Source organism: Salvelinus sp. IW2-2015, linkage group LG2, assembly GCF_002910315.2.
Source record: "Salvelinus sp. IW2-2015 linkage group LG2, ASM291031v2, whole genome shotgun sequence".
Lineage (NCBI taxonomy): Eukaryota > Metazoa > Chordata > Actinopteri > Salmoniformes > Salmonidae > Salvelinus > Salvelinus sp. IW2-2015.
Window position 1 is genome coordinate 4,042,616 of NC_036839.1, and position 24,422 is coordinate 4,067,037.

Here is a 24,422-nt window from a genome sequence, read left to right on the forward strand (position 1 = left end):
ACCAAGGGCTCTCTATGGTCAGGGCGTGACAGCTGGTGATTGTTGAATGGGCCGGTCTCTCAGGCAGCCTCACGGTCTAGTGAGGCTGGGAGCTCCGAGGATCTGAACCCGAGGTAGAAGCCACCGGAGAGGGAGATAGAGCCGAGGACGAAGACGCAGGTCCCTCTGGATCCGATCTTGATTGGAAAGCCACCAAGGACAAAGGCGCCGAGACCTCCGTCTCTCATTTTAATCCATGACGGCGTAGTGTGTTACTAATGGTTTTCTTTGAGACTGTGGTCCCAGCTCTCTTCAGGTCATTYACCAGGTCCTGCCGTGTAGTTCTGGGCTGATCCCTCACCTTCCTCATGATCATTGATGCCCCACGAGGTGAGATCTTGCATGGAGCCCCAGACGAGGGGATTGACCGTCATCTTGAACTTCTTCCATTTTCTAATAATTGCGCCAACAGTTGTTGCCTTCTCACCAAGCTGCTTACCTATTGTCCTGTAGCCCATCCCAGCCTTGTGCAGGTCTACAATTTTATCCCTGATGTCCTTACACAGCTCTCTGGTCTTGGCCATTGTGGAGAGGTTGGAGTCTGTTGATTGAGTGGGTGGACAGGTGTCTTTTATACAGGTAACGAGTTCAAACAGGTGCAGTTAATACAGGTAATGAGTGGAGAACAGGAGGGCTTCTTAAAGAAAAACTAACAGGTCTGTGAGAGCCGGAATTCTTACTGGTTGGTAGGTGATAAATACTTATGTCATGCAATAAAATGCAATTATTTACTTAAAAATCATACAAGTGATTTTCTGGATTTTTGTTTTAGATTCCGTCTCTCACAGTTGAAGTGTACCTATGATAAAAATTACAGACCTCTACATGCTTTGTAAGTAGGAAAACCTGCAAAATCGGCAGTGTATCAAATACTTGTTCTCCCCACTGTATATAGGGGTAAGGTAACTAAGCAACAGGATACAAGATAAACAGAGTAGCAGCAGCTTGTATGTGAGTGGGTGTGCGTGTGTTGAGTCAGTATAAATGTATATACAGTACCAGTCAAAAGTTGACACACCTACTCATTCAAGTGTTTTTCTTTATTTTTTGCTATTTTCTACATTGTAGAATAATAGTGACGACATCAAAACTATGAAATAACACATATGGAATCATTTAGTAGCCAAAAAAGTGTTAACCAAATCTAAATATATTTTAGATTCTTCTTGGCATTCTCTCAACCAGCTTCTTGAGGAGTGTTTTTCCAACAGTCTTGAAGGAGTTCCCACATATGCTGAGCACTTGTTGACTGCTTTTCCTATGCAGTCCAACTCATCCCAAACCATCTCAATTGGGTTGAGGTCGGGTCATTTGATGCAGCACTCCATCACTCTCCTTCATGGTCAAATTGCGCTTACACAGCCTGGAGTGTGTTGGGTCATTGTCCTGCTGAAAAACAACTGATAGTCCCACTAAACGTAAACCAGATGGGATGGCATATCGCTGCAGAATGCTGTGGTAGCAATGCTGGTTAACCTCTCTAGGGTATGTGGGACGGTAGCGTACTCACCTCGTCAACAGCCAGTGAAACTGCAGGGTGCCAAATTCAAAACAACAGAAATCCCATAATTAAAATTCCTCAAACATACATGTATTTTACACCATTTTAAAGATACACTTGTAATTCTGGTTGTCTTTTCTACCTTGTAGTTTCACTCATTTGGTGTCCCAGGTCGGAATCAGTTCTTGATCATCAGTCCCTGATCAGTCATGCCTCATGAGCTTAATTCAACTGTCTGACCCAGGGGTGTCAAATATACAGGTGGTCTGAGTAAAAATAAATACATCTAATGTTTTTTTTGTGTGTTTTTTTCGGGGGGGGAAACGATCCTAAAGGGATACTGCGAGATTACGTTTTCTGTTTTTCTACTTACGCAGAGTCAGATGAACTCGTGGATAGCATTTTTATGTTTCTGCATGCAGTATGAAGGAAGTTATAGAGGTAGTTATTTTTTTTCTAAATTATAGCTTTAACCATGTTTTGAGGCGAAATAGTTTGTTTACATTTACTTTGTTTACAAACATTGGAGTAAAACAAGCTTATATTTTGGGCTTTGGGGTACGACTGTTGAACTAAGCTCATGAGGCATTTTCTAAGTTATATTCTTCAAGAATCAATGGGTAGATACATCCAAAAACGGATGTAGCAACTGCTGATTGCCTCTTTAAGTCAGAGTCCCCAATAATACCGTTACAGTATAAGGGGTATTATACACTGATAAACATTTGTCTGTTAGTATACCCCAATGTCTCTACCCTGTGTGCCTCTGTTAGGAGCTGAACCCTGACACCACCCATCCAGACTTCCGTCTGTGGCTGACCAGCTACCCCTCGCCCACCTTCCCTGTGGCAGTGCTTCAGAACGGGGTGAAGATGACCAATGAGGCGCCAAAAGGCCTCCGCGCCAACATCGCCCGCTCCTTCCTCATGGACCCCATCTCCGACCCAGAGTTCTTCTCCAGCAGCAGCAAGCCGGTGTGTGTGTCTGCCTATGTGTATATATATATATATATCTACAGTACATATTTGTATGTCAGATTGTCCCTCTAAATCTATAATGATATAGAAAGACTTTTCATTAACCGCCTGAGATGTTTCAATCAATAATGGTACCGTGGCTGTTATGAATGTGGGTTGAACCATTTTTCAGGAATACATGATGGTCGTAACGTTTGTGTGTCTCAGGTGTTTGTACATCTTTTACACTCTTTGTAAGATGGTGGACTAAATGTGGGTGTGTTTGTGGGGTCTCTCACAGGGTGTGTTTAAGAGGCTGCTGTATGGCCTGTGCTTCTTCCACGCGTTGATCCAGGAGAGGAAGAAGTTTGGTCCCATGGGCTGGAACATTCCGTATGAGTTCAATGAAACCGACCTGAGGATCTCTGTCCAGCAGCTCCATATGTTCCTGGAGCAGTATGAGGTACATACTATACACTACATACACCACACAAACACACACACACACTTCCAGAGTTTCATGACTCCCAATAAAAATGCACACACACATGCTTTTGTGTTATTGGCCCTAATTTATTATTTCTACGAATTGAGTTTAGCAATACGTTTAACAACTGTCCTCTATGGTGAAAGTGCAAAAATGTATCAAGCTAACCCCCTGGCATGTATTTTTATGACTTTTTAAAATATTGGTTAGTTCCCTGTTGTAGTTTCGGACGTCCATTTTGAAAACATATTGACCCCGGGCTACAGGTAACTGCTAAAATAATGGATACAAAGTATATTGGAAGAAGGTGCTTCCACACAGGTGTTGTTCGTGAGTTAATTAAGCAATTAACATCCCATCATGCTTGAGGTCATTGTTTAAAAATGCTGGGCAGGCCATTATTTTAGCTACCATGGCTATGTCCCCATAGGATGGCAGTGATCATTGAATGGTTTGATGAGCATGAAAATGATGTAAGCCATATGCCATGGCCGTCTTTGTCACCAGATCTCAACCCATTTGAAGACTTGTGGGAGATTCTGATAAAATTCACAATATTTGTGGAAAAAGTCATTATCAACAACATTAAATAGTCAGGGTCAACCTAATGTGTGGGTTGTGATTATTGTCTCTCTCTCTCTCTCATATACATTATTAGCTGCTTCCCAAATGGCACCCTATTCCCCAGTCAGACTCGAGTCCCAGTTTTCATGACTTGTGACTCGACTTAGACTTGAGCATTGGTGACTTGGACTCATACTCGGCTTCTCGACCGTTGGTGACACGGACTTGGACTCGGAGTCTTGGACTCGCACACACAGCCTACATCAGCTGGTGAGCCGCGGGGCAACAAGCGATGAGTGTGGGCAGACATGCAGGCAGGCTGCGCTCCGGCTCCGCCTCTGATCATACATGTCGTGAAGGCGCCGCTTTTGTTTCCCGTAGCTAACCAGTCACCAGCCTTTAGTTTAGCTACCCTTTGCCTGGTTAAGAAACACAAGCTGCTTTACTAAATTAAAAACAATAGCATTGAGTTTACTAGTAAAACAACAGTATAGCTATGTTTGTCTCTCTTCCCCTTGAGTATAGAAAAGTAGGCTGTCTTTAAGTACGTTGTCTTGCTCAACCCTCCCACTTTCCCAATTGCATTCCATAGCCAGGTTCTGACACGTCTCTTTCTTTTCCACAAAGAAAACAGCTTGTTTCTAGCCCTAACCGTTCAAAGGTATGACCCTTATTACCTGTGCTACATTTTGTTCTTTGTATCGTGCATTGGCGGTCTGCATTTTACATTCATAAACCATATTGACTAAATAATTTCCGCTTGCCACTACACTATATCTGACTGGGTAAATAACTACATTTTGAGTTAATGTGGACCCTGTGAATCAGACTTAAGCACTTGGACCAGGACTCAAGCACTGGGACTCGGACTTCAGCCATATGGAATCGTGACTCGACCATTGGGGACTCGGATGTTGACTCGGACTGGAGCACAGGGGGACTTGGGACTCGACACGGACTCGAGGTTTAGTGACTCGACTACGTCACTACTATTCCCTATACAGTGTCTTTGGAAATTATTCAGACCCCTTGACTTTTTCCACATTTTGTTACATTACAGCCTTATTCTAAAATGTATAAAAATATATATAGAATTGCAATCTACACGCAATACTCCATAATGACAAAGTGAAAATAGGTTTTAGAAATGTTTGCAAATGTATTAAAAATTAAAAACATAAATACGTTATTTAAATAAGTATTCAGACCCTTTGCTATGAGACATGAAATTGAGCTCAGGTGCATCCTGTTTCCATTGATCATCCTTGAGGTGTTTCTACAACTTGAGCGGAGTCCACCTGTGGTAAATTCAATTGATTGGACATGACACACACCTGTCTATATAAGGTCCCACAGTTGACAGTGCATGTCAGAGCAAAAACCAAGCCACGAGGTCGCAGGAATTGAGGAAGAGTGGTGAGGGAGATGGATGCCGTTTTACGGACTCCTAACCAATTCTGCTATTGTGTGAGTTTTCGCCTAATTTGTAATTTATTTTGTACATAATGTTTCTGCCACCGACTGAAAAGAGCTTCTGGCTATCTGAGCAGTGATTGCTCACCTCGTACTGGACGAAGATTTTTTTATTTAATGAGTCAGACGCAAAGGATTTACTTCCGACGCCAGACAAGGCTCAAATCCATGCCATTTGCATGAAGAAGAGACAGAAATATAGGGGTTGTAGGTAAGAGTGCCTTGTAAGAATCCGACAGCGAGTGGGTGACCGCCTCTACCATTAGTCCTATTAGCCAACGTGCAATCATTGGATAATTAACTGGGTGAGCTCCGGTCAAGACTATCCTACCAACGGGACATTAAAAACTGCAATATCTTATGTTTCACAAGTCGTGGCTGAACGACGACATGGATAACATACAACTGACTGGGTTTTCCATGCATCACCAAGAGGGAACAGCTGCCTCCGGGTAATACAAGGGGTCGTGGTCTGTGTATATTTGTCAGTAACAGCTGGTGCACAACATCTAATATTAATGAAGTCTCAAGGTTTGCTCGCCTGAGGTAGTGTGGTCTACAGCTTATCATGAGACACTCTATCTACCAAGAGATGTTACATCTATATTTTTCATAGCTGTCTATTTACCACCACAAACCGATGCTGGCACTAAGACCGCACTCAACGAGTTGTATAAGGCCTCAAACAAACATGAAAATGCTCATCCAGAGGCGGCGCTCCTATTGGCCGGGGTCTTTATTGCAGGGAAACTTAAATCAATTTGACCTTATTTTTACCAGCATGGTACATGTGCAACCAGAGCGAAAAAAAACTCTAGACAACCTTTACTCCACACACAGAGAGGCATACAAAGCTCTCCCTCGCCCTCCATTTGGGAAATCTGACCATATCTCTATCCTCCTGATTCCTGCTTACAAGCAAAAACTAAAGCAGGAAATACCAGTGACTCACTCAATACGGAAGTGGTCAGATGATGCAGATTTTGAGCTACAGGACTGTGTTGCTAGTACAGTCTGGAATATGTTCCGGGAGTTCTTCCGAGTACACTTCATCAGTCACTGACTTCATCAATAAGTGCATCAATGATGTCACCCCCACAGTGACCGTACATTCATACCCCAACCAGAAGCCATGGATTACAGGAAACATCCGCACTGAGCTAAAGGGTAGAGCTGCTGCTTTCAAGGAGCGGGACTCTAACCCGGACACTTATAAAAAATCCCGCTATGCCCTCCGATGAACCATCAAATGGACAAAGTGTCAATACAGGACTAAGATTGAACCCTACTACACTGGCTCTGACACTCGTCGGATGTGGCATGGCTTGCATACTACTACGGAATACAAAATGAAGCACAGCCGCGCGCTGCCCAGTGACACGAGCCTACCAGACGAGCTAAATAACTTATATGCGTGCTTCGAGGCAAGCAACACTGAAGCCTGCATGACCAGCTGTTTCGGACGACTGTGTGATCACGCTCTCCGTAGCCGATGTGAATAAGACCTTTTAAACAGGTCAACATTCACAAGGCCAAAGGGCCAGACGGATTACCAGGACGTGTACTCCGAGCATACGCTGAGCAACTGGCAAGTGTCTTCACTGACATTATCAACCGTCCCTGACTGAGTCTGTAATACCAACATGTTTCAAACAGACCACCATAGTCCCTGTGCCCAAGAACACCAAGGTAACTTGCCTAAATGACTACCGACCCGTAGCACTCTGTTGCCATGAAGTGCTTTGAAAGGCTGGTCATGGCTCACATCAACACCATTATCCCAGAAACCCTAGACCCACTCCAATTTGCATACCGCCCCAACAGATCCACAGATGACGCAATCTCTATTGCACTCCACACTGCCCTTTCCCACCTGGACAAAAAGAACACCTACTTGAGAATGCTATTCATTGACTACATCTTAGGGTTCAACACCATAGTGCTCTCGAAGCTCATCACTAAGCGAAGGACCCTGGGACTAAACACCTCCCTCTGCAACTGGATCCTTGACTTCCTGATGGGCCGCCTCCAGGTGGTTAGAGTAACAACACGTCTGCCACGCTGATCCTCAACATGTGGGCCCCTCAGGGGTGCATGCTCAGTCCCCTCCTGTACTCCCTTTTCACCCATGACTGCATGGCAAAACACGACTCCAACACAATCATTAAGTTTGCCGACAACACAACAGTGGTGGGCCTGATCACCGACAACAATGAGACAGCCTATAGGGAGGAGGCCAGAGACCAGACAGTGTGGTGCAACCTCTCCCTCAAAGTGATCAAGACTAAGGAAATTATTGTGGACTACAGGAAAAGGAGGGCCGAGCATGCCCCCATTCTCATCGACTGGGCTGAAGGTTGAGAGCTTCAAGTTCCTTGTAGTCCACATCACCAACAAACAGTTCAAACACACCAAGACAGTCGTGAAGAGGGCACGACAATGCCTATTCCCGCTCAGGAGACTGAAAAGATTTGGCGTGGGTCCTCAGATCCTCAAAAAGTTGTACAACTGCACCATCGAGAACATCCTGACTAGTTGCATCACCGCCTGGTATGGCAACTGCTTGGCCTCCGACCGCAAGGCACTACAGAGGGTAGTGCATACAGCCCAGTACATCACCGGGGCCAAGCTTCCTGCCATCCAGGACCTCTATACCAGGCTGTGTCAGAAGAAGGCCCAAAAAATTGTCAAAGACTCCAGCCACCCTAGTCATAGACTGTTCTCTCTATTACCGCATGGCAAGCGGTACTGGAGCTCCAAGTCTAGGTCCAAAAGGCCTGAACAGCTAACCAAATGGCTACCCGGGCTATTTGCGTTTTTACGCTGCTGCTATTCTCTGTTTATTATCAATGCATAGTCACTTTACCTCTACCAACATGTACTTATTACCTCAATTACCTTGACTAACCTGTGCCCCTGCACATTGACTCTGTACCGATACCCCGTGTATATAGCCTTGTTACTTTTATTTTATTGTTTCTTTTTAATTATTTGTTATTTTTCTATTTTCTTATTTTTATTAATTAATTGTTTACTTCAGTTTATTTAGTAAATACTTTCTTAACACTTTGTTGGTTACCGGTTTGTAAGTAAGCATTTCACTGTAGGGTACACCTGTTGTATTCATTGCATGTGACAAATCAAATTAGATTTTATTATTTTTTTTTATTTAGAGCTCCAAAACAGAGTTGTGTTGAGGCAGGCACACAGCCAAGACAACGCAGGAGTGGCTTTGGGAAAAGTCTCTGAATGTCCTTAAGTGGCCCAGCCAGAGCGCGGACTTGAACCCTATCTCACATCTCTGGAGAGACTTGTAAGTGGCTGTGCAGTGACGCTCTCTATCCAACCTGACAGAGCTTGAGAGGATCTGCAGAGAATAATGGGAGAAACTCCCCAAATACAGGTGTGCCAAGCTTGTAGCGTCATACCCAAGAAGACTCTAAGCTGTAATRGCTGCCAAAGGTGCTTCAACAAAGTACTGAGGAAAGGGTCTGAATACTTATGTAAATGTTATATTTCCTTTTCTTTTTGGCTAAATAAATCAAAAAAACTATTTTTGCCTTTCATTATGGGGTATTTTATGTAGATTGATGAGGGGTAAAAACTTTTCATCAATTTTGAATAAGGCTCGTTCTCTCACTCGCTCCAACATGATCTATATCTACAGTAAGTGTACATGTGGGTACCAACTGACATTTACAAGTGCTTTTGCTGCACTCGAGTCTCTTTCATCAGCCCGATTCAAAACCCCCTTGACATTTAAAAACCACAGAAAGTACTCCGTTGCCCTTCTCAACCCCCTTCCTACAAAACAAGTTGTGAAGAAACTGAACAAGAGGCATCTTTGAATATGCTGACATTTTCCCTCATAACCAAAGAGCCACCTGCAACATTTGCAGGGGACATTTTCATCCACAATGCCATGGACAGTGGTTTCCCCCTGTCTACCTTTACATTTCTCCCAAACTTTAAAGTTCTATTCGACCTCTACTGTCACTTGTGCAACTATATCAATTATTGAAAAATTGCTGTTTTGTCACCAGCTGAAAGGAGATGTCATTGGGGGACTGAATTTGAATAATTCAGTGCTTCTTTAAATACCTTCAAACACACTGCATTGAGTTGACACTGACCCATATCTAAATGTCATCCCATTGTGAATGCATGTTAGCATTCGAAAAGGCACCCTATTCCATATATAGAGCACAACTTTTGTCCCTATGTGGGCCCTTGTCAAAAGTAGTGCACTATTAAGGGAATACATAGGGTGCCATTTTGGATTTAGCTCATGAATCCCTATGCCCAACCTGCACAGACATATGCATCCCCTGGTCAAAAGTAGTGCACTATATAGGGAATATGGTTACATTTCAGACAGCTCATGACTCCCTCTGCCCACCCTACACAGGAAGTGCCCTTTGAAGCCATCCACTACATGACTGGTGAATGTAACTACGGTGGCCGCGTGACGGATGACTGGGACCGGCGGACGCTGCGCACCATCCTGACGATCTTCTACACCCCCAAGATTCAAGACCCTGACTACAAGTTTGACCCCAGCGGCCTGTATTACTCACCACCAGAGGGAGACGTAAGGAACAACTTCTCATATGGTTGAAATTTATTTGTGTGCTTTGTGAAAGCAAGAACACAAAAAATCCCACATCGCTCTAGCTCCAAAACATTTTAAGTTTTAAACGTCACATTTTCTTTAGGAAATGTCCTTTTCTAGTTTATACTTTATTTCTCCAGGTGAGTCCCATTGAGATCGGAATCCCTTTCTCAAGGGAGCCCTGGTCAAATGAAATGGACTGTTCGCCTAAATCGCAAAGCTGTTTATTCTATGGTTGAAACTAAAGGGATGTTGCACCCCAATATCAAAACATTTACTTCAAATTCGAGCAGGGTTCTCCAACCCTGTTCCTGGAGAGCTACCATCCTGTAGGTGTTCCAACCGTAATCTAGTGCACCTGATTCTAATAATTAACTGGTTGATAATCTGAATCAGGTTAGTTACAACTAGGGTTGTAATGAAACCTACATGAGGGTAGCATCCAGGAATAGTGTTGGAGAGCCCTGAAGTAGAGGTGAACTGTACCTTTAAGATCCGAGAAAGATCGGATATAACCCTGGGATTAATCGACACAGGCATGTTCATATGTATTATTAATGCCCATCTMTGCATGAAACATGTACATTGCTCCCACTTAATATAATGCGAAGACACATTACATATTCATTCATTTCAGTTATGATGTATTCTGTCTTCCCTTATTAAATATGATATTTGTCCATTGGGGCAGCAGGTAGCCTAGTGGTTAGAGCGTTGGACTAGTAACCGAAACGTTGCAAGATCGAATCCCCGAGTTGACAAGGTAAAAATCTGCTCCTGAACGAGGCAGTTAACCCACTGTTCCTAGGCCGTCATTGAAAATAAGAATTTGTTCTTAACTGATTTGCCTAGTTAAATAAAGGTAAAATAAATAAAAATGATATTTGTTGTATAATGTATAATGAACAAAGATTATTAAGTGAGAATGAGGAACAGTCAACATGAAGGCATCAAATACTATAGAACTACACTTTAAATGGTCTAGCTTTGGCAAACTATAGATGTAAAGAGACAAAGAAGTCAAGAAAGTCACTTGAGGTGATTTCAGTAGTACATTAACTTGTTCAAGCAAAGTTCACTTTGAGGTACCTTTAAAAAGTCATTAACGAGACACAGCGGCCACTGACAATTGTGCCATTTAATTTATTTGTGAGAACAATTATAATATATGCACAATTTTATTTGGCATTTTCCTAAACCCCATATTTTATTCATGAACTATCATTTACATAGTCATTATTCTAAATGTCACCAATCTCTCCCCCCTCCCCCCTTCTGCAGTATAACAGTTACATAGACTACACCAAGGCTCTGCCTCTGAATCCGTCTCCTGAGATATTTGGTATGAACGCCAACGCTGATATCACCAAGGACCAGTCCGAGACGCAGCTGCTCTTCGATAGCATTCTGCTCACACAGGTATGGCCAGCAAACTTACCACAATAGTCCGTTGTAGTGTCTTTACTTAAACACACACACACACACACACACACACACATATTATACACACACTGAACACACACACTTGATTTGTAATATAGACACGCAAAGATATGGAATACAAAGTAAGCTCACCAACATTTTGGCACAGTGAATCCCAGTTTTCAGAAGTGTCATGATTGTTGTCCTAATCTGCCATGTCCTCCCATGGCATCCTCATGGCAGTGTTATATGCCATGCTCTCTTACAGCCATTTTCAAATGACAGTATAGGTTTTATGACAGCTACTTCGAGCAAAGTGCTAGCCATATGGTCCACCTCCATACAACTGTGAACTCACTCAAGTCATATGTAGAGTGACGTAGCGGTGTGTTTTGGCTTGGGATCTATTGAAACAGTGGCTTAAGTTAGCACAGCCCTTTCTTTCCGTTGGCAGTGAATTTGGAGGTACATCATAAACCAAAGCAAAGCACACCCTCTTGTCACCTATCCCCGATGTCCCAAATCTTTGTACGTCATTTATTCTCATGGCATGTCTCCAAACTCAGAGCAAACCCATGTGTGTGTGTGTGTGTGGTGCGGTGCATGTACGCATGCATATGCACACACACACACACACACGTCTTACCTATTTTATCAGTATCTTTGCCAGACTTTAATATTTAATTACCTTCCATTAAACTGTACCATGCAACATTAATTAGGAAGAAAAGTTGTTTGTACAGAGATATCTCCCTCCAAAAAACTAAACTCCCTTTAGTGTAAATGCGATGCATTGTCTGCCTTTGACGGAGTAAGATAACATGGTGTGACAATCAGTGGCTTTGGAGAAACTCTGTGATCCCACTATCATGACCCAAGGCGAGGCCCAGATGCAGACACAGGAGGCATAAGGTTGGAGTCCTACTATGTTAATTAATCCAAACGGAGTAGGCAAGATAATGGTCGTGGACAGGCAAAAGGTCAAAACCAGATCAGAGTCCAGGAGGTACAGAGTGGCAGACAGGCTCGTGGTCAAGGCAGGCAGAATGGTTAGGCAGGCGGGTACAAAGTCCAGAAACAGGCAAGGGTCAAAACTGTGAGGACTAGAAATAGGAGAAATGCAAAAAGCAGGAGAACAGGAAAAGTGCTGGTTGACTTGGAAACATACAAGGTGAACTGGCACAGAGAGACAGGAAACACAGGGATAAATACACTGGGAAAAATCAGCGACACCTGCAGGGGTTGGAGACAATCACAAGGACAAGGTGAAGCAGATCAGGGCGTGACACTCACTTCTCATACTCCATTAAAGCTCTCTGAGTTGGCCCAAGATACTACCTCGTAGAAGCTTAGCTTACATCTATCACAATCACTCACAGTAGAACTCTAAAGGAGTGAACATCAAATCCAATCGGGTGACAGAAATTGAGAACTCCAGCTCTAGATTCTAGAAGTATCTTTTTTTTTTTTTTTTTTTATATAGCTTTGCTGAAAATTAGGCAGCCAAAAGTTCAGGGCTAACTGCTCAGGCATAATGGCGCACAGATAAACACACAAACGAAACATTAAGAACACCTGCTCTTTCTATGACCATGGACTGAGCAGGTGAATACAGGTGAAAGTTATGATCTCTTATTTATTGTTAAATCCACTTCAATCAGTGTAGATTAAGGGGAGGTTAAAGAAGATGTTTTAAGCCTTGAGACAATTGAGACATGGATTGTGTATGTGTGCCATTCAGAGGGTGAATGGGCGAGACAAAAGAATAGTCCACCACCCACAGGACATCCAGCCAACTGTGGAAAGCATTGGAGTCGACATGAGCCAGAATACTTTCGACACCATGTAGTTCTGCTGTTCTGAGGGCAAAAGTGGGAGAGTGCAACTCAAATGTTAGAAAAATGGTCTGTCGAGGCTCCGCTACTTTAAAAAAAAATGATTTTGCTAGTACAATTAGGACTCAATGAAGCCTAATCTTGATTCATACTTATCGTCTTCACTAAGATTAATATCAGTTGCAGTCAAGTGTGAACTTTATTAGCAGCTAATACGGGACCATTACTCTGAATGACCGATAAACAGGAAGATGCTCCATGTGGAATGAAGCAGCTATTTGTCATTCCTACTGTAACCCCAACTATCATCTAATGATTATCCATTACCGCTGGGTCGTGACAGAGCTACCAGTGAGTAAATATGGCAAGCGGGAAAATAACCATTCTTTAGAATGAATTACTTTGAAAAGTTGAGGGAATTGTTTTTTATTTGTTTCCCTGGCACTCCAGACTTATGCAAGAAAGGGATTTGAAATTTCACGATGACACTTGTTGGTAACCAAACCTGTGTGTGTGTGTGTGTGTGTGTGTGTGTGTGTGTGTGTGTGTGTGTGTGTGTGTGTGTGTGTGTTTGTGTTTGTGTTTGTGTTTGTGTTTGCAGGGAGAGTTAACAGTAAGTACCGCTGAGGCCTTGGACCTCAGTGAGCGTTACAGATAGTTGTAAGTGAACCACAGGGCTTAGACTCAAGGGAGAAACAAGAGTAAGTACAGATAAATTGATGCAGTGCCTGTATGTAGTCAGAACAATCTTGAGTTGGTGAAGGTTATAGTTGGATTTTCATGATAGGGCCTTGGAAGAGACTAACACTGGTAAAAGAAACATTTAAACAGTTTTTTTCAACATACCACTAAGTAGCACAAAATTGTATTTGTTGTCCAAACTCGCACACACTAACTTCTCTGTCTCCTGTCAGTCACGTTCCTCAGGCGGTGACGCCAAGTCATCAGACGACATGGTGTATGACGTGGCGGCAGACGTCCTCAGCAAGCTGCCGCCCGACTTTGACATTGAGGCATCCATGCGCCGCTACCCCACCAGCTACAACCAGAGCATGAACACAGTGCTGGTGCAGGAGATGGGCCGCTTCAACAACCTGCTCAGGATCATCCGAGACTCCTGCATCAACATCCAGAAAGCCATCAAAGTAAGGAGAACATTAACCTAATGTACAGGCGTAAAAGAAACACCTGAGCGGGTTCAAAAGAAACCTGGAAGCATCCGGTTTTCAGGCTTTGCCTCTATGCTTTTCCTCTAAACCAGATGCATCCGTTTTTCCCCGACCCACTGACGGTGGGAGGACATGGGCTGCATTCCAAGTCACTACCCTTCTCCAGATGGGTGCACTCATTCACTTGCCCTAATGCATTTAAAAGTATTGGATTGGTGCAAGCATGGAGTTTCCACCATATTCCTTCCACCAGTCCATTCATTTTCAATCCATTCCAGGCAGGACAATGGCAACAATAGAGACTAAACAAGATATACACAAAGCAAGTGTTTTACTTCATAATTATCAGCTAGATACAGTATATGTGAATTGTTGTAATCTAGCTAGACAGCTAGCTAGTTAAACAGGCAAAAATGACCTAAAACAAATGTTATGGAAGGTACAGTAGATGTAAATGTTTTATGGGTATCTAGCTAACAATTCTAAGTGGCTAGCCAGTTAGCCCTATTTACTTACTATGGACTTGAACCTTCCTTCTTCTATCCAAGACAATGGCAATAGAGACCAAACAATATATACACAAAGCAAACATTTTACTCTATAACTATCAGCTAGCTATATGTGAATCGTAATAATGTAGCTAACAAGATAGTATAGCAGACATAAATGACCTAAAACCAATTTGTTATCCAAGGTAGATGTCAATTTTTCGTGGGTAGCTAGCTAACAATTTTTTGTGGCTATCTCGCTAGCTAACGTATCAAGATAAAATATCGTAGTCAGGCAACATATGAGATGTACTGTATATAGGCAACATTTTATTCCGAAGTCAGAGTGTATTTTCTCTCGCTTCAGCTCAAATAATGGCCGCCATTGAGTTCAAGAAATGTTTTGTCATTTCTTACGTGGTTGCATCATACTGCTTTGCATACTTTCTATTAAAGTTTGCATTGATGCATACTTCATATTATATAGTACCAGTCAAAAGTTTGGACACACCTACTCATTCCAGGGTTTTTCTTTATTTGGACTATTTTCTACATTGTAGAATATTAGTGAAGACCTCAAAACTATGAAATAACACATATGGAATCATGTAGTACAAAAAGTGTTAAAACAAATCTAAATATATTTGATATTTGATAGTCTTCGACGTAACCACCCTTTGCCTTGATGACAACTTTGCACACTCTTGGCATTCTTTCAACCAGCTTCATGAGGTAGTCACCTGGAATGCATTTCAATTAACAGGTGTGCCTTGTTAATTTGTGGAATTTCTATCCTTCTTAATGTGTTTGAGCCAATCAGTTGTGCTGTGACAGGGTATGGTTGTAATACGGAAGATAGACCTATTTGGAAAAAGACCAAGTCTATTTTATGGCAAGAACAGCTCAAATAAGCAAAGAGAAACAACAGTCCATCATTACTTTAAGACATGAAGGTCAGTCAATCCGGAACATTTCAAGAACTTTTGAGATTTTCTTCAAGTGCAGTCGCAAAAACCATCACGCGCTATGATGACACTGGCTCTCATGAGGACCGCCACAGGAAAGGAAGACCCAGAGTTACCTCTGCAGCAGAGGATAAGTTCACTACAGTTACCAGCCTCAGAAATTGAAGCCCTAATAAATGCTTCACAGAGTTCAAGTAACGGACACATCTCAACATCAACTGTTCAGATGAGACCGCGTGAATCAGGGTCTTGAATTGAATTTCTACAAAGAAACCACTACTAAAGGACACCAATAAGAATAAGAGACTTGCTTAGGCCAAGAAACACGAGCAATGGACATTAGACCATTGTAAATCTGTCCTTTGGTCTGATGAATCCAAATTTGAGATTTTTGGTTTCAACTGCTGTGTCTGTGAAATGCAGAGTAGGTGAACGGATGATTTCCGCATGTGTGGTTCCCACCGTGAAGCATGGAGGAGGAGGTGTGATGGTGTAGGGGTGATTTGCTGGTGACACTGTTTGTGATTTATTTAGAATTCAAGGCACACTTAACCAGCATGGCTACCACAGCATTACACCGTCCCATCTGGTTTGCGCTTAGTGAGACTATCTTTTTGTTTTTTAATGACCCTCCATACCTCCAGGCTGTGTAAGGGCTATTTGACCAAGAAGGAGAGTGATGGAGTGCTGCATCAGATGACCTGGCCTCCACACTCACCCAACCTCAACCCAATTGAGATGGTTTGGGTTGAGTTGGACCGCAGATTTAAGGATTTTTAAATGTTTTACCTTTATTTAACTAGGCAAGTCAGTGAAGAACAAATTCTTATTTACAATGACGGATTAACAGGCAGTTTACTTTGGGCACGCTTTTCATCCGGACGTGAAAATACTGCCCCCTATCCGAGAGGTTAATGTTGTAAATGACTTGTAGCTGGAAATGCCTTATTTTTTTAAATTTTTTATGGATATCTACATAGGCGTACAGAGGCCCATTATCAGCAACCATCGCTCCTATGGCATGTTGTGTTAGCTACTCCAGGTTGATCATTTTAAAAGGCTAATTGATCATTAGAAAATCCTTTTACAATTATGTTAGCACAGCTGAAAACTGTTGTTCTGATTTAAAGAAGCAATAAAACTGTCCTTCTTTAGACTAGTTGAGTATCTGGAGCATCAACATTTGTGGGTTCGATTATAGGCCAGAAACAAAGAACTTTCTTCTGAAACTCATCAGTCTATTCTTATTCTGAGAAATGAAGGCTATTCCATGCGAGAAATTGCCAAGACACTGAAGATCTTGTACAACGCTGTGTACTACTCCCTTCACAGAACAGCGCAAACTGGCTCTAACAAGAATAGAAAGAGTGGGAGGCCCCGGTGCACAACTGAGCAAGAGGACAAGTACATTAGAGTGTCTAGTTTGAGAAACTGGGATGCTGGCCTTACTCAAGGGCACATCAACAGATTTGTATTTCTAGTTGGCTCAGGGATTTGAACCAGTGACCTTTCGGTTACTGATCCAATGTTCATAACCACTAGGCTACAGCTCAACACTATAGTGCCTTCCAATCTCATCACTAAGCGCAAATCCCTGGGACTGAACACCTCCCTCTATAACTGGATCCTTGACGGGCCACCCCCAGGTGGTGAGGGTAGGTAACATGTCTGCCTCCTGTACTCCCTGTTCACCCACGACTGCAGTACCCACACTAAATCAACACCATCATTAAGTTCTGATGACACGACTGTGATTATGAACGACGATGAGACTGCCTATAGGGAGGAGGTCAGTGCCAGGACAACAGCCTCTCGTTCAATGTCAGCAAGACAAAGGAGCTGATCGTGGACTACAGGAAACGGAGGGCCGAGCCCGCCCCATCCACATCGAAGGGCCTGTACCGGAGCGGGTCGAGTGCTTCAAGTTCCTCGGTGTCCATGTCACTAAGGACAACACATACCAACACAGTTGTGAAGAAGACACGACAACCCTTTTTTCCCCCATCAGGAGGCTGAAAAGCTTTGGCACGGGTCCTCAGATCCTCAAACAGAACTACAGCTGCACCATTGAGAGCATCTTGACGAGCTGCATCACTGCTTGGCATTGCAACTGCTTGGCATCTGACCGCAAGGCACTACAGAGTGTAATTTATACATCACTGGGGCCGAGCTCCCTTTCATCCAGGACGCCTATACCAGGCGATGTCAGAGGAAGGCCCAAAAAATTGTCGAAGACTGAAGCCATCCAAATCATAGACTGTTCTCTTTGCTACCACATGGCAAGTGGTACCGATGCACCAAATCTGGAACAAACAGAACCCTGAACAGCTTCTACCCACAATCCATAAAACTGCTAAATAGTTAATCCAGGTAGCTATTTGGTTATCTCCATTGACCCCCTTTTTTCACTAACTATTTTGACTCATCACTGCTAATTATATATCCTGTTGCTCAGTCACTTTACCCCTTCCTATATGTACATATCTACCTCAATTACCCCGTACCCCTGCACATTGACTCGGTACTGGTATCCGGTGTTTATAGCCAACTTATCATTACTCATTGTGCATATATTTCTCAAGTTATTATTTTTCTATTATATTTCTTTCTGCATTAATGGAAAGGGCACGTAGGTAAGCATTTCACTCTTTGTCTACACATGTTGTTTACGAAGCATGTGACAAATACAATTTGATAAAGTACATAAAAGTGTCTTGGAAGCGCAATGACATTTCAAAAGGAAGCAAATAATTTGTAGGAAAACCCTTTGTCATCATTGTGATGTCGTCAGATTGACTTTACAATAACAATAATCAAGGGTGCAACTTTGGTTTRAGAAGTGGGGGGGACATAACCTGGCGGGGGATCTGGTGGTCCTCCCTCAGAATTCTTGGGCATCTAAAGCTCATTTCCAGCATTTCTACACAATCTAATGTTGGACACTCTTATTTTAAACACTTCTACATGAATGTGGATGCTACCATGATTATGATAATCCTGAATGAATCCTGAATGAATCGTGAGTAATGATTAGTGAGAACATTATATATGCACAAATATCATACCCCCCCCCAGAAATGCTCCGCTGTTAGTGTAATGGTGAGAGGTTAGCATGTCTTGGGGGTTTGATATTTACATTTATGCGTCTAACTTTCTCACTCATAATTATTCAGAATTCATTCAGGATTATCCGGAATCATGGTAGCATCCACATTAATGTAGAAGTTTTTAGAAACATATTATACTCTTATTTACAATAAAAGTTACTCAAATGACACAATACATTATTTACTATTAATTTCTATTGGGCACAAAATAATCTGAAACACGTGTAGTTACAAGATTGGTGTAGTCAATGCATGCTATGAATGTGAGACCAAATACTTTACTTTTTACTACTTAATGCACATACAAGTGAATTTGTCCCAATACTTTTGCTCCCCTAAAATGGAGGCCAATGTTCAAAAAGTGCTGTAATTTCTAAACGGTTCACCTGATATTGATAAATACCCTCAAATGAAAGCTGGCAGTCTATACTTTAACTTCATCGTCATTGTTTGTTTTATACTCCAAACTTTTGGAGTATAGAGCCAAAAGAAGAGAAAATACTTCACTTTCCCAATATTACTGAGGGCACTGTAATTCATATCATAGGTGTAATAGTACTGTTGAGCCCTTTTTACTTGCACATAATATAGCTGGATCGCCCCGTCCTGCCCCTAGGGGTCCACCGCCCTGCAGCGCCCCAAACCAAAACACTGCACTCAGCTTCAGGATCTTAGTGAAACAGTCATTATCGGTTTCAGGTGTGTTAGGCTAAGGCCAGAGTGACTGAGCAGCCCAGCAGCTAGGGATTGCCTAAATAGGTATCTCCCCTGAAATGGCCATGTTTTCAATACAGACTCCTTTTGTTGTACAGTATTCCATATAAGGCATCCAGACCATATGACAGTTACAGTATAGCCTTAATATTGTAATAAATCAAATATACTTTAACTTGACATTTCTGCCATCTGTTGTGACATTGTGGGAGGATAACCAACCTTCCAATTAATGGCAATGCATTTCTTAGCCCCTATAAACGCTAGGTTACACAGTTTCTACTGATAACAGTCTCCAGTATCAACATTATCAAGCAAACAAAAACAGGAAGGGAGATACTGAGATAAAACAACATACTCTTTGCCAGAATTCAGCTAGCCTTCACAAGACCATAACATATGCACATATGTCCCTGTTTGTGTTTTACACCTCCAGCAGAGGAATTACATTTCTGAGTGCATGTAATTCAGTGTCACTGGCAAATAGTACGTTGTATGGATGGTCTTAAACTGCAGTAATTTATGTCTGAGATTATATGAACATGACTGGGCATTCAAACATACGGTATCTGTATCCATTCATCGTCATCAATAGCTTCTACCAGGTCTTCCTCACATTTTGATTTTACATGTTTTGAGAAATTGGGAAAAGCCTCTATCTTGATACAGTTTGGAAATCAACTTGAGGTTTGTCAGACTGACTACCTTAAAAATAGTTTCAATCTTGAAGCATCTGGCTTGTCCAGTGTTTGCTGCACAGAGAATATAGTGTTGTATCTGCAAAAATTCACCTCAGCTTCGTCACAGAATTGTCTTTCTTGGCTGACTGACCCTGCTGAGACCCCTGTCACCATCTAATCCTCCTAAGATGAGGCATGACAAAAATGACCTTGGTGTTCATTTATACATTATATTATCAAAGAATAGAATCAATGGTTCAATAATTGAAATTACCATTATTTACAGATCCCAGACTGTAGCTGTAAGACACCTGTCACCAACTGATCCTGRTAAGACATGATGAGCATAATGTGTTGTGTACTGACTGTGCACCATGACAGTGAAGCCTGAATAGCTGTGTATTGCTGTGTTTGTGTGAAAAGTGGGGAATTAGCTAGGGAAGCTGACAGTTCAATAATGTTACGTTGCTATATTGACTAATACAAACTCACATTGCACTGAAAGAATGTCAATCTTTAGGCTGCTGGTTTCATCGTTTCATTCAGGTCTAGTGTGATTGAGGCAAAACGAATAGCTAACTTTTGGCCAGCTCTCTTTCTAATGGTTCATCAACTTGCAAAAGCTAGCCAGGTTCATTTACTTCTATTGAAACGGGACAAAACATTTACATACTGTAACGGCTGTCCTCGCTGACAGAAGGAGAGGACCAAAACGCAGAGTGGTTAGTGTTCATTATTTAATGAAAGTCAACAAAACACTTCAAAATACAAAACAACCAACAAACGTGACAAAACCGAAACAGTCCTGTGTGGCACAAACACTGACACAGGAACAAACACCCACAAAACACACGTGAAACCCAGGCTGCCTAAGTATGATTCTCAATCAGGGACAACGATTGACAGCTGCCTCTGATTGAGAATCATACCCGGCCAAACACAAACATCCCAACATAGAAAATCACACATAGACAAACCCACCCAACTCACGCCCTGACCAACTAAATAAATACAAGAAAAAGGAAAACAGGTCAGGAACGTGACACATACAAACAGCTGTTAGATAGCGATATAAGGTGGCTAGTATTACTATCTGACAGATAGCTAGAGGCTAGAGCTGAACTGGCTGTGGTAGCTACTAGTTAGCTAATTAATTCACCTCAGTCGAGAGGGGATGAAACAGTAGCTAACGTTACATGTCAGTTATACTAGCTAATAACTCAACACTGGGAATAAACACTAGTTCAGGTTTTTTTCTGTCGAGTTAAACAGCAGTTACCTTGCCAGCAARATCAGTCAACTAAAGAGTAGCTCTGCTTGCTTTTACAACTCGGGGGAAAGAGCGCAACACACTGATTGCAGCTTCATCAGTTCAACTCTCCCGTGCTGGTCCAGCCAGCCTTACAGAAGCTTTTCCTTCCACACAGCCTGTCTGCCTGCCTGCTCTGTGGTGTCCGCATGGTCCTAAATCTGGCTGAAACGTCAAACAGCCTACCCAAATCAAATTTATTTATATAGCCCTTCGTACATCAGCTGATATCTCAATGCCACTCTGAGGCGTCTGCATGGTCCTAAAGCACACCATTGCCGCTTTTTGTATCACATTGCAATGATAAAACTGGGGGTACAAAAGTGCAATTTCAGGATGTGGGGTGACATGACCTCCCTGTCCCCAGTGATTAGTTGCGCCCCTGACAATAACCAAATGATTGGATAGACAAATAATTAGTGAATTAATCTAACGCAGCAGATGACAGGGTGAGTTTAGAATTCTCGAACATATTACAAAAGCAGCTTCAATTTGACTGAGATGATGTGACTTGCAACCTGATTTTTCTTCTGAATTCCGAAAAAAGATAGATTCCGATTTTGATGCAGTCTGATACGTTTTCCCCCCACTTTTCCGGAAAATCTGCATAACGTCACAAACGCTGCTGCAGCGGCCATTTTCATGCTTTCGAAGTATTCGGACGAAAAAACTGACTTGTGAGAAAGAGCTTTTAGATGTAGTATAACGTTAGCTAACTAGCAAAGAGTGAGGGGAGAGTACTGGACTTAACGTTAGCATTTCTAGCTAATTATTTTACATTAGTTAACGATGTTAGCATTGCTAGCTAGTAGATTTGGCGACATCATAATGACGACAAAGTGGTTTCCTACTAATTATTTGTCTACTTTAGCAATGCCATTGTATTTTCAAGACACTAATTTAGACGAAACAATCATTTTGGGAGTCACGATGGCTGAGACGTCAGAATTTAGAATCTTCATAACAATGGCATGACGCGACTGAGGGATGGAGGTGCAACCCATGAATACGGCTTGTTCTAAGTGCGCTGGTTCAAATGGACTTGATGAGATGTTTATTTTGATTGCAAAGTGCTAGCCACTGTTTTACCCCACTGAAAAGCAGAGCTGGGCTCAAAAGCATTCGATTCCTGTCGACTAAAGTTGTTCAAATGGTAAATTCACTAGATTAAAGTGACTCTCATACTCCGTGATGTATACCCTCAAAGCCTAATCCAACAACATAACTGTAAACAAGAAAGATATAAACAATGGAGGCAATACATCCCATGAGAGAACACACTTAATGTTCTTCAGTCTTCTATTCAAGCGCTGGACTTATCTCTGCCTAGATCCTACTCCGTGTGAATGCCTCAGCGCTGAGGTGGTACTCGAGAGGGCACCCTCTGTGTCTAAGTCGGCCCTAGTAATCGCTTCAGAGACAAACACTAGCTCTAGGGAGCCTCCTTAGGGTACTGTCACTGTAGAGTTCCCACACTGAGTGTGTTACCCTTATAATTTGTTCGGTATGTTTTTTGAACTAAGTCCCTGTCTCAGCGAGTCGACTTTTCAGATGAAGCTCCAGTCCTGTGGGGTTAAAGCAGGAACGGGATGATGAGTAGGGTTATCGGGAGGTGACAGTGATTTGAGTGGAGTGGAGCCTCTTGCGTAGCCTTTCTCAAGTACCCGTTATTTGGCTGTCACATCTCTGGAGGGATGTTCTAAACGGACAAGCCTGGATCTCTTCCTGGCTGCTACACTCCAGAGTCTGGGACTCTCTTCTTCCTAGATCTGAGATAGGCTATAGTGTTCACTGTTCAGCATACCTACTGTACATAGGACTTTAAGAAATTTGTGTTTCGCTTTGTGTATACAGTATGTATGGGTATTATGATTTATGTATTATTTAGGCTAGACCACTATAACTCCTGAGTGGCGCAGCGGTCTAAGGCAATGCATCTCAGTGCTAGAGGTGTCACTATAGACACCCTGGTTCGAATCCAGACTGTATCACAACCGGCCYTGATTGGGAGTCCCATAGGACGGCGCACAATTAGACCAGCGTCTTCTGGTTTTGGCTGGTGTAGGCCATCATTGTAAAGTCAATGTAAATAAGAATTAGTTAAATCAAAAATAAAATAACTGCAATGTATTGCCATACACATTAACTGTGTTTCTGTATGTGTGCGTGTGTGTCTGTGTGTCAGGGCCTGGTGGTGATGTCTGGTGAGCTGGAGGAGGTGGTGAACAGCATTCTGAAAGGTCGTATCCCTGGCATGTGGATAAAGAAGTCCTACCCCAGCCTCAAACCCCTGGGCAGCTACGTCAATGACTTCCTGGATAGGCTCAAGTTCCTTCAGGTACATGCTCCGTGTGAAGTTTCCCCTATTTTACGGGCTCCTAACCACTTGTTTTTTCCCCGCATTGTTTGTAACTTATTTTGTACATCATGTTGATGCTACCGTCTTTTATGACTGAAAAGAGCTTCTGGATATCAGAACTTCTGGATGAGCTCCATCCGAGACCATCCTACCAACGGGACATTAAAAACTGTAATATCTTGTGTTTCACCGAGTTGTGGCTGAACTCCGACAAGGATAATATACAGTTGGCTGGGTTTTCCGTGCATCTGCAGGACAGAACAGCTATGGCCGGTAAGACGAGGGGTGGGGGTYTGTGTCTGTTATTTGTTAATAACAGCTGGTGCGCAATGTCTAATATTAAGGTAGTCTCGAGGTATTGCTCGCCTGAGGTAGAGTACCTCATGATATGCTGTAGACCACCCTATCTACCAAGATATTTTTCATCTATATTTTTCGTAGCCGTCTATTTACCACCACAAACCGACGCTGGCACTAAGACCTGTGGTGTCATATTTCTGCTTTACCAAATGAGGAGAGTTACAAACTTCACACACCAGTCAGAGTTATACTTAAACTACATATTTTTTAGTAAGAGTTTTGCAATAGCCTTTTTTGACTTTCAATGATGCGCTATCTCTAATGAACCATTGAAAAGTACCAACAGAAAAGTACAAAGATCTTTTATAGCCAAGATACACCCCTCTCAACTTACACTGACGAACCACAGATCTTAGGAACAGTTCACAAAGGTTACGATTTG

General features: G+C 42.4%; 1 protein-coding gene across 1 annotated transcript in view; it reads left to right on the forward strand.

The window, feature by feature from the left end:
* dnah7 (dynein, axonemal, heavy chain 7) overlaps positions 1-24,422 on the forward strand; it is a 184,405-nt gene that overhangs the window by 151,462 nt on the left and 8,521 nt on the right. Inside the window, 6 exon segments of the mRNA XM_024000724.2 lie at positions 2,314-2,514; positions 2,798-2,959; positions 9,429-9,611; positions 10,914-11,051; positions 13,804-14,034; positions 23,507-23,659. Of these exon segments, the coding sequence (XP_023856492.1) occupies positions 2,314-2,514; positions 2,798-2,959; positions 9,429-9,611; positions 10,914-11,051; positions 13,804-14,034; positions 23,507-23,659 (1,068 nt within the window).